Source organism: Ornithorhynchus anatinus, chromosome 2, assembly GCF_004115215.2.
Source record: "Ornithorhynchus anatinus isolate Pmale09 chromosome 2, mOrnAna1.pri.v4, whole genome shotgun sequence".
Classification (NCBI taxonomy): domain Eukaryota; kingdom Metazoa; phylum Chordata; class Mammalia; order Monotremata; family Ornithorhynchidae; genus Ornithorhynchus; species Ornithorhynchus anatinus.
The window spans coordinates 168,760,999-168,775,042 of record NC_041729.1 but is presented as its reverse complement, the minus strand read 5'-3'; the positions used below and the strand labels follow the sequence as shown (position 1 = coordinate 168,775,042).

Genomic DNA, 14,044 nt, shown 5'->3' with positions numbered 1-14,044 from the left:
CACACCGCCATGCTCTCTCTCTCCTTCCTCGGACCCCCAGGATCTCTCTGTCCCTCCTTCCTCGGATCCCAAAGATCCCTCTCTCTCCCTCCTCCCTCCCACTCTCTCTCTCTTCCTCCTCCCTCAGACCCCCACGCTGTCTTCCTCCTCGCTTCCCTCGGCATCACCCAATGGACATCCGCGGGACGGGTGTCTCCGGCCAGCTTCCGAGGGACGGCCTCGAAGGGGCCCGGCGGGACACTGGACGGCGCTACGGTCGGACCTCGAAGCGTTGGCGGCCGTCGCGGGCCGGGGGCGGGCCGGGGGGTCCCGGGGAGCCGGGAGGGCCCGGGGAAGGGGTGGCCGGAGGGGAGGCCGGGGAGCTGACCTTGGGGCTGTGGGCCCGGAGCTTGAGTTTCACGAGCTGCGTTAGCGTGTGCTCCCGGAGGCTGCTCAGCTCGGCCTGCTGCCGTCTCAGCTGGATCAGGAGCAGCGTCAGCTCCTCTGGCTGCGTGACCGGGACCGGGAGAGAGGGCAAGAGGAGCGGGAGCGGGAGGAGGAGGCGAAAGAGGAGCGGGAGCGGGAGGAGCAGGAGAAAGAGGAGCGGGAGGAGAGTGACAAAGAAGAGGAGGAGAAGGTGGCAGAGCAGCGGGAGGAGGAGGAGGAGAAAGAGGCAAGGGAGGAAGAGGAGAAGGTGAAAGAGCAGGAGGAGGACGAGGAGAAGGAGGAGGAAGAGGAGGAGGAGGAAGAGAACTTGGAAGAGCAAGAAGACAAGGTGGAAGAGCATGAGGAGGGGAAAAAGGAGGGGGTGGGGAAGGTCCGAGAGTGGGGGGGGGGGGGAAAGGAGAAAGAGGAGGAGGAGGAAGAGGAGGAAGAAGAGGGGGAGGAAGTGGAAGAGGAAGAGGAGGAGGAGGAGGAGGAGGAAGAGTGGGTTAGTGGTGGCCTGGAAGGACCTCGGTCTCCCCCGGATGGAGTCGGGCTGGGGTGACTCTCCCTCGGGCAGCCCGGGGGCCGAGTTCCGGAGAGCTCCGGCCCCAGACCAAGTCCGAGACCGTCAGCGACGCGGGGAGAAAGGACACACCGACGTCTGGTCCTCTCCCAAGGGCTTCGTACCGTGCTCCGTGAGTAGCCCCGACTGACTGACTGGAGAGGGGTGAGGCTGCAGGCTAGGCAGCCAGTGAGGAGGCCGATCCGATCGTTTGCCCGGGGAGAGGCCAGAGTTTCCACCAGGAGGGGAGCACTTTGGGTGGGAGGATCCAACTCCCTGAGGGCAGGGATGGTGTCAACCAACCCTACTGTCCTCCCCCGACAAGCGCTCAGTACGGCGCTCACCGCAGACCGGAAGCTCCTCGTGGGCAGGGGACGATTCCACCGACTCTACTCTGCTGTACTTTCCCAAGGGCTGAGTATAGTACTCTGTGGGCGGGTCGTGAGTTCTCATCCCGGCTTCACCGCTCGTCCGTCGTGTGGCCTTGGGCAGGTCACTTCACTTCTCTGGGCCTCAGTTCCCTCATCTGGAAAATGGGGCTTGAGAGGGTGAGCCCCAGGTGGGACAGGGACGGCTATGTCCAACCCAATTTGCTTGGGTCCACCCCTCTGCTCAGTACAGGGCCTGGCACACGGTAAGCGCTGAACAAACACCAGAACGATTGCTCTTATGAAGAGACGTCGCCGACGGATCGACTGACCGCCACGATGCGGCCCCCGGAGGCGACCCCGCGGCCCTCGGGACGGAGGGGAAAGGGCCGCGCCGGGGGCTTAGGGTGGACGGGCTACGAGGAGCGCGGGCCGTCGGGGCTCATCGGCAGATATTCCAGTGACCGGCCTCCCGCACCGGCCTGCAGGGTGACCCCGGGAAAGTCTCCGGGCAACCTCTCTGGGCCTCGGTTTCCTCATCGGTCAAATGGGGATGATAATAGCTTGCATCTATCTATGCCAGCGGTCGGCATGCTGCTTGGCACGGAATAATAATGTTGGTATCTGTGAAGCGCTCACTGGGTGCAGAGCACCGTTCTAAGCGCCGGGGGAGATGCAGGGTCATCGGGTCGTCCCGCGTGAGGCTCCCAGCGAATCCCCATTTTCCAGATGAGGAAACTGAGGCCCAGAGAAGTGAAGTGACTCGCCCACGGTCACACAGCTGACGAGCGGCAGAGGCGGGAGTCGAACCCATGACCTCTGACTCCGAAGCCCAGGCTCTTTCCACTGAGCCGCGCCGCTTCCCTATGAGCGCTTAATAAAGAGCACCAGTGAGCGAAATGGTCTAGTGCGTGGGCTCCACCAGGCCTTTTTTTACTTCGGAGTTCAGAGTGGAGAGGGGATGGAAGGGACCGCTCGGTTTGGGCACGGTCCCTGTGCGCAGAACAGTGCTTGGCAGTTGGGCGCACAGTAAGCTCTTAACAAATGCCATCATTACTATTATTATTATTATTATTATTAATTTATTTGTTTCTGTTAATGTCCATCCCCTTCTCTAGACTTCGAGCTCGTTGTGGGCAGGGCATGTGCCTGCTTGTTGACCTCTTTCTTATACTCCCCCAAGCTCTCAGTACAGTGCTTTGCACACAGTAAGTGCTCAATAAATACCACTGGATGAGTGGAATGAATGAATGAAGGGCCAGGGGAAAGAGCGAAACCTAGAGGCTACAGTCCGAGTCTGGGAGTCAGCAGGTCACGGGTTCTAATCCCGGCTCCTCCACGTGCCCGCCCCGTGACCCTTCACTTCTCTGGGCCTCAGTCACCCCATGTGTAAAATGGGGATTAAGAACACGAGCCCCACGTGGGACAGGGACTATACCCAACCCGATTATCTTGTCGGGCGCCGCTGTGGGCGGGGGATGCGTCCGTTACATGGCTGCACTGTATTCTCCCAGGCGCTCAGTGCTCTGCACACAGTTAGCGCTCAATAAATATTACGCACTGATCGCCAGGGGATTGAAACAAGTCTATTCTACAGGGGATTTCTACGCCTCGGGCCGGTCAAACACCACCGGAGGGAAGGGGGGCAGAGATGGGGGAAGGGGAGGAAAGCGAGGGGGCCAGGGAGCCCAGAGCGGGAAAGGGAGGAAGGCGGGAAATTAGACTGTAAGCTCCTCGAGGGCGGCACTGCGCTTGGGATCGTGTCCGTTTACTGTTCTGTCGTAGTCTCCCAAGTGCTTAGCACAGTGCTCCGCACGCGGTAAGCGCTCGATAAATAGGACTGAATGAATGAACCAACGGCGTTCAGAAAGGCGCCGTGCACTCAGGAGGCCGTCGGTCAAGTGCTCGATAAATATGACTGACGACGAACCCAGCACGTCGCCCGTTGAAGGCGCTCAGTACGTACCGCTGATGGACCAGTGACTGACTGTAGGCAAGGGGGACCCGGAGTGAGTGTGGACCGGACTGGTTGGGGAGAAGAGAATCTTGGTTTGAAAAATCAGAGGGGTCTAACCCAAGGGGTCTCTAAAGGCCTCGGTTAGATAACACACACGCACAAACAGATGAACAAACGAACGAAGAGAAGTAAGTTAGCGCCTTCGAGGTGCCGAGCGATTTCAGCCTAATGCGTCTCCAAGAGGGAGCCCCGAAGGAGCCCGATCTCCCCGGGGAAAACCCAACTTCACAATGGGAGACACTGCGGGGGTCAGTTCGCCAACCGTTACTCCGCCGGAGAAGAGAGAAAGTTCTCAAGAGAAAAAGGAACGCTTATTTGCGGTTAAGGAACACCTGCAAATGAAGTCGCACTGAGAACGGCTGCGGACGCCTGAGAAGTTAAAAGAGAGAGAAAAGTCAAAAAGGGTTAGAGTTGGAAAACGGGCCCCAGAGCGCAGAAGGCCTCCCCTCGCCCGACCGTGATGGGAAAAGTGGATGTTGACACGGGGACAGGCCAATGTCCTCTGAAAACAAGATTCTCCGCGTTGGGCTGTATCTACCCCAGAGCTTAGCACAGTGCCCGGCACGTGATAAGCGTTTAAATCCACCGCTGTCATCGAGGTGGAGAATCTCACACGGGTCCGGGGGGGGGGGCGTTCGCGTCACGCGAAGAAGGTGTACGGGGAAAAAAGAGCCCGATCGAATCGGGGCGCGACGGGGAAACGGAACCGATGTCTCCTTTCCTTCTAGAAGGATCTGTGGAGCTGAAGGGAGCCGGCGCGGCCAAGAGCAGGAGACGATTCCGCCATCGCCCGGGCTAGACGGCGCGCTAGTCCGGGCAGTCGCTCCCGCTTCCCCTCTCTCCACCCCGCCGCCGCCGTGACCGTCTCGGCGAGTCCCGCGGCGGGCACGTCGCACGGCGCTCGGCACGTCGGGGGCCCCCGGCTCACCTCGCCGGACGGGAGCGTTGGTCGCGGCTACCGGGAGGAGGGGTGCCTCCCGCGTCCGTGGGCCCGGAGTGAGTCCGGCGCCCGAGGCCGTCCCATCGTCACTACCTGCCCGCCGCCGGTCAGGACGCCACGGGCCGGGGCTGACGGCCCTTTCACCCGTCAGGACCCGGGGGCCCGGGGCCTGGCGGGGCGTCACGTCCGACGAGGAGTCCCGCGTCCGCCGTCCAGCTCCCCGGCCCCCGGGGGCCACGGAGAGCCGTTCCCCCTCCGCCCCGCGTGACGTCCGCCGGCTGGCCCTCCCCGCCCCCCGCCGCCGGGCAGACCGCGACCGGGGAGGCGCCCGCGTCGGGGGCCGCCCGCCTGGCCCGCCGGGTTAGAGGGAGCTGCCACTCACCGTTTTGGTCTGGAGGGTCCGGGGAGAGATGGGCTGCAGAGTCAGGCCCGCTGGCATGGACCTCCGCTCGGGGACGAAGCCGTGCTGCGGGCGGACAGAGGACGGGGTCGGAATCCCGGGCGGCAGGCGGGGGCGTCTTCCGCCCGACGCCCCGGCGCCGTCCGGCGGGCTCGGGAGAGGGGCCGGATTCCGGAGAAGAGGGGAGGGCCGGGGGCCCCTCCTCTCCGGGCTCGGGTCCCTCTGGAGAGGTGCCCACGTGGATGAGGGCGGCGGGCCCAATTAGGGGGCCGGGGTCTTTGTGGCGCAGACACGGGCGAGCCCGGCCACGCCCGCCGTCGACGGGAAACCCCCAACCCTCCCGCCCTCCCGGCCCCACGGCGCTCATGTCCGTATCCGTGATCTTCTTCATCCGTATCGACGTCCGTCTCCTCCACCCTAGGCTGTAAGGCCACTGTGGGCAGGGCAGGGGACCGTTCACTGCTGTACTGTACTCTCCCAAGCGCTCAGTACAGTGCTAGGCACACGGTAAGTGCCTAACGAGTACAACTGAAGGAATGAATGACCCCGACGCCTAACTGCGCCACCAGCAGCTCGTCACTTTTAGGGTGCACGTCAAGCGCTCACCTTGCGCCGGGCACCGGACCGGGCCCCGGGGTAGGAGCCGTCCACCGGTCGATCCTATCTATCGAGCGCTAACGGTGTACAGTGCACTGTACTACGCGTCTGGGGGGAGTACAAGAGAACAACAGAACGGACACATTCCCCGCCCGCAAGGAGCAGCGAGGTCCAGCAGCCGGAGCCCGGGCCGGGGAGTCGGAAGGACCTGGGTCCCGATCCCGGCTCCGCTGTCCGTCCGCCGTGTGACCTTGGGCAAGTCGCTTCTCCTCTCCGGGCCTCAGTTCCCTCATCTGGAAAACGGGCATCAAGACCGCGAGCCCCGCGAGGGACGGGGACCGTGTTCAACCCCATTTTCTTGTATTCGCCCCCCCCCCCCCCCAGAGTCGGGTGCGGTGCCCGGCGCCTCGTAGGCGCTTAACAAATATTCCAGTTATTATTGTTATTATTATGTATTATCATCAGGGAGGCAGCGTGGCTCAGTGGAGAGAGCCCGGGTTTGGGAGTCAGAGGTCAGGGGTTCGAATCCCGGCTCCGCCACCTGTCAGCCGCGTGACTGCGGACGAGTCATTTGACTTCTCTGTGCCCCAGTGACCTCATCTGTAAAATGGGGATTAAGACCGCGACCCTCACCGGGAACCACCCGACGACCCCGCATCTCCCCCGGCGCTTAGAACGGTGCTCTGCACGCAGTAAGCGCTTGACAGATACCAACGTTACTATGATGTAAGCTGATCGGGTCGGACACGGTCCCTCTTCCACGCGGGGCTGGGTCTCGATCGCCATTTTACAGATGAGGAGACCGAGTCCGAGAGCGGCGAAGCTACCGGCCCGAGGGCGCACAGCAGATAAGCGGCAGGGCTCACACTGGAACCCAGGGCCTCCTGACTCCCGGGCCCGCGCTCTACCCACCGGGCCACGGGGCCCGTCTACTCCGCTTCTCCGTTAGCATCGGTGCCAACGGAACCCAAGTGTGTCTCAATCAATCCATCCCATTTACTGAGCGGTTACCGGATGCGGAGCACCGTACCAAGCGCCTCTCGCCTGTGAATCTGTGTCCGTACCCTGTACGCGCCGAGATACCCGCCCCACGCCCGGTTCCGTTTCCTTACAGTCCGCCGTTTCCCCTAGCTGGAATTTACTGCAGTGTCTGTTTCCCCACGTAGCCCGCAGGCTCCTTGTGGGCAGGGGTCTACTGGGTGGTCGTGGGTTCTAATCCCGGCTCTGGCACGCGTCAGCTGTGTGACCCTGGGCAAGTCGCTTCACTCCTCTGAGCCGCAGCTACCTCATCTGGAAAATGGGGATTAAGACTGTGAGCCCCACGTGGCACAACCCCATCGTCTTCTATCTCCCCCAGAACTCAGAACAGTGCTCGGCACACAGGAAGCCTATTTATTTTGTTAACGGAACGTACGTCGCCTTAACTCTACGTATTCGCTATTGTTTTCATCGGATGTTCATCCCCTAGATTCTATCTATCGCCATCGTTCCCGTCCGTCCGTCTCCCCCGATCGGACCGCGAGCCCGTCGGAGGGCGGGGACCGTCTCCATCTGTCACCGATCTGTCCGTTCCGAGCGCCTGGTACGGTGCTCTGCACACGGTAAGCGCTCGATTAATGCTGTTGAATGAATGAATGAACAAAGGCCGTCGTTATCGTCATTATCATCACTGGACTCTCCCAAGCGCTCTGCCCACAGCGGACCGTAAACTCCTCGTGGGCAAGGATGGGGTCTCCCGACTCCATTTTCCTCACGCCTCCCAAGCGCTCGGTCCGGTGCTCGGCACGGAGTAAGCGCTCAATAAGACGCCGCCGGTCGGCGTTATATCCCGGCTAGACTACTGTGTCAGCCTTCTCTCTGACCTCCCTTCCTCCTCTCTCGCCCCGCTCCGGTCTATTCTTCACTCCGCTGCCCGGCTCATCTTCCTGCAGAAACGATCTGGGCATGTCACTCCCCTTCTTAAACAACTCCAGTGGTTGCCTATCGACCTCCGCTCCAAACAAAAACTCCTCACTCTAGGCTTCGAGGCTCTCCGTCACCTCGCCCCTTCCTACCTCTCCTCCCTTCTCTCTTTCTACCGCCCACCCCGCACGCTCCGCTCCTCCGCCGCCCACCTCCTCGCCGTCCCTCGGTCTCGCCTATCCCGCCGTCGACCCCTGGGTCGCGTCCTCCCGCGGTCCCGGAACGCCCTCCCTCCTCACCTCCGCCAAACTGATTCTCTTTCCCTCTTCAAAACCTTACTTAAAAATCACCTCCTCCAAGAGGCCTTCCCAGACTGAGCTCCTCTTCCCCCTCTACTCCCTCTGCCATCCCCCCTTTACCTCTCCGCAGCTAAAGCCTCATTTTCCCCTTTTCCCTCTGCTCCTCCACCTCTCCCTTCCCATCCCCACAGCACTGTACCCGTCCGCTCGACTGTATATATTTTCGTTACCCTATTTATTTTGTTAATGAATTGTACATCGCCTCGATTCTATTTAGTTGCCATCGGTTTTTACGAGATGTTCTTCCCCTTGACGCTGTTTAGTGCCATTGTTCTCGTCTGTCCGTCTCCCCCGATTAGACTGTAAGCCCGTCAAACGGCAGGGACCGTCTCTATCTGTTGCCGACTTGTTCATCCCAAGCGCTTAGTACAGTGCTCTGCACATAGTAAGCGCTCAATAAATAAATACTATTGAATGACGGATCGGACGTCTCCGCGCGTGGGGATCCCTCCCGATTCGATGAAGAAGAGGACGGGGTCCTTCGGCGTCCTTCGGGGGCGGGGGCGGGGGCGGGGACGGAGCGTTCCATAAACGCGACCCCGGACTACTACTCTGCCGACGATCTGAACTCCGTCTGGGCGGAGGGAAAGAGCCTCAGACCAAAGGGAATCCTCGGTCTGCGGGAAACCGGAGCCGGACGCCATCTCCGGATGGGGGCCCAGATCCCGAGGCAATCCGCGCAATTACCGGCAAAGCACGGGAATGCCCTCCCCCGGGCGAGCGGCGGCCTGTCATCGGGCTCATCGGAAACGCAGCCTCTCTCTCCCACCCCGGCTAGATCGTAACCTCCTTGGGGGCGGGGAGGGCGTCCGCTCACTCTCTTGAACTCTCCCCTCCGCTCGGCACAGTGCTCTGCCCGCGACAGACTGTCAGCTCCTTGAGGGCAGGGACGACGTCTACCGCGTCGAGAAGCGGCACGGCGTAGTGGGCAGGGCAGGGGCCCGGCAGTCGGGAGGTCGTGGCATCTAAGCCCGGCTCCGCCACCTGTCTGCCGTGCGACCTCGGGCGAGTCACTTCACTTCTCTGGGCCTCGGTTACCTCATCCGTAAGGTGGGGACTGGGACCGTGAGCCCCGTGGGGGACGGGGGCTGCGTCCGGCCCCATCTGCCCGTATCAGTCCCAGTGCTCGGTACAGCGCCTGGCACCGAGTTAAACGCTTGATAAATACCATGATTGTTACTATTATTGCTATTATCACCCCTACCGTACTCACCCAAGTGCTCGGTACAGTGCTCTGCCCAAGCGCTCGGTACAGTGCTCCGCCCATAGTAAACGCTCAATAAATACTATCGAATGAATTGAATGAATGGGTGGACGGATTACGGATGGACCCGACGAACGGACGGACGGATGGCTGGAGAGACTGGACGGATGGGTGGACGGGACGGATGGACCGGACGGATGGACTGGACGGATGGATGGCCTGGACGGATGGATGGGGCGGACGGACGGACCGGACGGATGGACCGGATGGACGGATGGGGGGACGGACCGAATGGGTGGATGGACGGATTGGATGGACGGGCCGGGTGGATGGACCGGACGGACCGGACCGACGGATCGGACGGACGGACGGAGGGAGGGACGGACGGAGGGAGAGACGGACGGACGGGAAGGCCCCTCGGTCGGGGGGGGGGGGGGGGGGAGGCCCCCGGGGCCCATCGCGGGGGGCAGGCGGGGGCGTGCCCGAGGGCGGTCTCTCACCTTGGGGTTGTGCAGGCGCAGGCGGCGGTCCAAGGTGGCGTCCCCTCTCTGGGCGGGCGAGACGCCCTGGGGGCGGTAGCCCCGCGGCGGCGGGGAGAAGGAGGAGGAGGAGGAGGAGGGCGGAGGGAAGGCGGGGAAGGCCGGGGGCGCGGCCGGGAGGCCGCGGGCCGGGGAGGCGGGGACGGAGCGGGGCGGGGGGCCGCCCCCGCAGCCCCCCGGCCGGCTCAGGGCCCGCCGCCGCTGCCACTCGTAGAGCTGCCACATGGTGTCCCCGTGGCCGGGCCGCAGCCGCCCCGGCCCGGGCCCGCCGCACGTGCTCTGGGGTCTCGGCCGGCCGTCGCGGGGGAGGGTCCGGTAGCCCTCGGGGTAACGGGCCGCCGCCTGGCTCCGGTGACTCGGCATGTTCCGCGGCAGCGTCTGGTAGGAGGCCAGCCTGCAACACACGCGCGCCCGCGCCGGGGCGGGAGGTCGGTCGGTCGGCCCGGCGGACTGCGGGCCGGGGGGCGGGCGGCGGGACACCCGACGGACGCCTCCTCCGGCCCGCGCCGCGCCGACGGTCCGGAGCGGGGGACGGGCGGCGACGGCCGGGCGGCGCGGGCCGGGCCGGGGGGATGACGAGAGGGAGCGTGGCAGGGCGACGCAGAAGGGGGGGGGGGCGGGGAGAAGAGGGGGGGGGGGGGCGCAGTCGGGGAAGGCTTCCCGGAGGGGACGGGCCCCCGATAAGCCTTCGAAGGCGGGGAGCGTCATCGCCCGGGGGATCCGGGGGGGGGGGGGGGGGGGGGCGTTCCGGGCCGGAGGCGGGCCGGGGGCCCGGGGTCGGGCCGGACGGGACGGGGGCCCGGGGGGAAGGTTGGCATCAGAGGGGCGGGGTGCGCGGCCCGGGTCGGGGTGACGACGACGACGGGATCCGTCGAGCGGCCGCTACGCGCAGAGCGCCGTTCTAAGCGCCGGGGGGATACGAGGCCATCAGGCCGTCCCACGTGGGGCTCCCGGTCTTCATCCCCGTTTTCCAGACGGGGGAACCGAGGCACCGAGACGTAAAGTGACTCGCCCAAAGTCTCCCAGCTGACAGGCGGTGGGGTCGGGATCGGAACCCACGACCTCCGACTCCCCGCCCGGGCTCTTTCCGCCGAGCCGCGCGGCTTCTCTGCGGGAGAGTGGCCAAGTGAGGTAGGAAGGGGCGGGGAGATCGAGGGCTCCGAAGCCGACGGGGGCGGCCACTCGGGCGCGGGGGGCCTCCGGGCTCAATTCCCATTTTAGAGGCGAGGTGGCCGGGGCCCGGTGGCCCTTTTCGCCCGGCCCCGCCGCTTCCTAACGGCAGGGGTGACCGTCGCCCTCACCGGCGGTACTCGGGAGAGCTCGCTGAGCGCCAGAGAGCGTACCGAGTGCCGAAGACAGCAGAGGAGACGCGAGAACGCGCTTGCTTCTCCTCCGGCTTACAAGCGGACGCCGGGGAGGCGACAAGTAAAAACGATTCGCACACGGTGAAAGCCAGAGGAAGAGAGAGTATAAGGGGGAAGTAGGACAGACTCACCAGGACAACACGACCCTCCGGATCGTGCGCTGGGCAAACCCGAACAACCGACCCAACGAGCGGACCTCACCGTCCACCGACGCCGTTGCGCCGGACGCCCCCGGGCGCTCCGCGCGCGGTCGCCGCTCAACGGATACCGTCCCCTGACCGAAATCTAAAGAAACCATCCGACGCGCACCCCCGGAGGGATGACCGGCCGCGTCCGTCCTAGGAAAACGGACCCAACGGGGAGAATCTCGTCAGCGGCAGGGCGTTCTCCGCCCCGCGCGGCCTCTGGAGTCCGACCCTCTCCTCTCCACCCGGGCTACCGCGTCAATCCGGGCGTCCGTCCGTTCCGCGGCGTTTACCGAGCGCTCGCCGCGTGCGCCGGACTAAGCGCTTGGGAAAATACGATACGACCGTCAACGGAGACGGTCCCCGCCCACGACGAGCTCGCCGTCTAGAGGCGGGGAGACCGACGTCGGCGTGGACGGACGAAGGAGGACCGCGCCGGCCTCCTCGCCGGCCTCCCCGACCCCCGCCTCCCCCCGCCGCCCGCGCCACCTTTCGACGGAAACGCCGGGGCCGCGTTCCCTCGCTCCTCGAGGAGCCCCGGGGGCCGACCGGCCACCCCGGCGCGGAACAGAAATCCCTCACGACGGGCTCGAGGGCTCTGGACGGCACCCGCCGGCCCCAGGCCGCCGGGAATTCCAAAGGGGGCGGAATTCCTCCCCTCCTCGAGATGACCCCGACGACCCTGGGATTCGCCGAGTGCCTCCTCTACGGCGGGCAGCGGACCTGAGCCCCGGGGTGGACGCGGGCAAACCGGGTTGGACACGGTCCCCGTCGCCCGCGGGGCTCGCGGTCTTCGTCCCCGTTTTCCAGAGGAGGGGACCGAGGCCCGGAGGAGCGCGGCGAGCGGCCCGAGGCGCTACGGCAGACGAGGGCCCGGGCCCGGGGGTCAGAGGTCGTGGGTTCGAACCCCGGCTCTGCCACCTGTCCGCCGGGTGACTGTGGGCGAGTCGCTTCGCTTCTCTGGGCCTCGGTTACCTCCTCCGGAAAATGGGGGTGAAGACCGCTAGCCCCACGTGGGACGACCTGATCGCCTGTATGGCCCCAGCGCTTGGGACAGTGCTCTGCACCTAGTAAGCGCTTAACAAATACCAACGTTATCATCAGAGAAGCAGCGTGGCTCAGTGGAAAGAGCCCGGGCTTGGGAGTCGGAGGTCGTGGGTTCGAATCCCGGCTCGGCCGCTCGTCGGCCGGGTGACTCCGGGCGAGTCACTTGACCTCTCGGTGCCTCGGTCACCCCGTCTGTAAAATGGGGATCGGGACCGTGAGCCCCACGTGGGACGACCTGATTCCCCCGTGTCCACCCCAGCGCTCGGAACAGTGCTCGGCGCCTAGTAAGCGCTTAACGAACACCAACGGGTACCAAAGAATCCTCGGTGCCTCAGTTCCCTCGTCTGTAAAATGGGGATTAAGACCGTGAGCCCACGTGGGACGACCTGATCACCCTGAACGATGATGATAACGATAACGTCGGTATTTGTTAAGCGCTTACTCTGTGCCGAGCACCGTTCTGAGCGCTGGGCTGGACCCAGGGCGATCGGGTCGTCCCGAGTGAGGCTTGGATCCCCGCCCCCCCCCCCCCCCCCCCCCCCCCGCCCCCGGCGCTCGGAGCAGCGCTTTGCCCGGTAAGCGCTTGACGAATGCCGTCGTCATTATCGCCCGGTATCCCGCACCGAGCGCCCAGTACGGAGCTCGGCCCGTAGCAAGCGCTTGACGAATACCTTCGAAGAAGGAAGACGGGGGAGGGAGGCGCGCGGAGCGGACAGGGAGGGAAGAATCCGGGCCCGGGGCGGGGGGCCCGGGGACGGGGGGCCCGTGGCGGGATCCGTCCCGACCCCAGAGGAGGAGGGGCGACGCGCCATACCCGCGGACTTCCTCCTCGTGGCCCTTCCCCTTCTGGGCCCCGATCCACTGCTCCAGCCGCAGCACGGAATCGGTCCTCCGGACGAGGCGGGCCGGGTCCCCCGGGGGGGGCCCCCCGGCCGGCCGGGCGCCGCCCGCCGGGTTCCCGGGCCCGGCCCGGCCGCCCTCCTGCTCCGGCTCCAGGGAGTTCAGTCTGACGCTGTTGATCTTGGTCAGGGGCCTCTCCCGCCCGTCCTTCTGGAAGCCGAACTTCTCGGCCTCCAGGGCCTTCCGCTCTTCCGTCTTGCTGACTTCTCTGGTCTTCTGGTTGCCGTGGCTTTCCGGCCTCGTCGGCGCCCTGCGGTCGGAGACGCCGTTGACCTCCCGGGAAGGGGCGTCCTCCGCCGTCACCTTGTCCGCCCTACGCCCGGGGGGAGAAGACGACGGAGACGACGAGCGCTTCAGGAAGGGCCCGTCCGCCCGCCCGCTCGGGGGAGGGAGGGAGGGCGTGGAGGGGACCCAACTTCGGGCCGAAGGCACGGAGGGGGAGCGGGCGGCATCGCCCCGTCGACGGGAGGGGTTGAGCGCGGCCTCCCCGCGGGCCGCCGTGCCGGGCAGCGCGGCTCGGCGCAAGGAGCCCGGGCTTGGGAGTCAGAGGTCCGTGGTTCGAATCCCGGCTCTGCCCCTGGTCAGCCGGGTGACCGTGGGCGGGTCGCTTCACTTCTCTGGGCCTCGGTGACCTCATCCGTCGAACGGGGGCGAAGAGCGGGAGCCTCACGTGGGACGAGCTGATGACCCCCGTTCTGCCCATAGTAAGCGCTTAACAAATACCAACGTTATTATTATTATTGTCATCACTGTTATTACAAGCTCCCGGGAGAGGATGATACAGAGGAGTCGGGCGAGCGGGGGCGGAGAGTCCTCTACAGTGAATGATAGTGTTGGTATCCGTTGAGCGCTCACTACGTGCAGAGCGCCGTTCTAAGCGCCGGGGTAGACACGGGGGAATCGGGCCGTCCCCCGTGGGGCTCACGGTCTTAATCCCCATTTTACAGATGAGGGAACCGAGGGCACGGAGAAGTGAAGTGACTCGCCCAAGGTCACACAGCAGACACGTGGCGGAGCCGGGATGTGAACTCGTGACCTCTGACTCCAAAGTCCGGGCTCTTTCCACTGAGCCACGCTGCTCTCAACCCCAGATGACCACAACGGTCGTTGGCCGGGAGCAACGTGTCTGCCCTTCACCTACGGGACCCCGTCCCCTTCGACTCAGACGGTTCTCCTCTACCTCGGGGGTCCGGGTTCTTTATCTTACCTGCTTAATAATGATAACGATAACGATAATAATGGTGGTATTTGTTAA

The 14,044-nt window shown here is 64.7% G+C and overlaps 1 protein-coding gene across 9 annotated transcripts in view; it reads right to left on the bottom strand.

The window, feature by feature from the left end:
* PLEKHA5 (pleckstrin homology domain containing A5) overlaps positions 1-14,044 on the bottom strand; it is a 179,494-nt gene that overhangs the window by 50,340 nt on the left and 115,110 nt on the right. For 7 of the 9 annotated variants that reach the window (XM_039911257.1, XM_029053569.2, XM_039911256.1 and 4 more), the window contains 4 exons: positions 12,704-13,102; positions 9,255-9,687; positions 4,675-4,758; positions 368-487 (listed from right to left, as the gene is read on the bottom strand). In XM_039911257.1, coding sequence (XP_039767191.1) covers positions 368-487; positions 4,675-4,758; positions 9,255-9,687; positions 12,704-13,102 — 1,036 coding nt within the window. The remainder of the gene's footprint in view (positions 1-367; positions 488-4,674; positions 4,759-9,254; positions 9,688-12,703; positions 13,103-14,044) is intronic. The other 2 variants (XM_039911264.1, XM_039911259.1) reach the window with 1 other exon arrangement.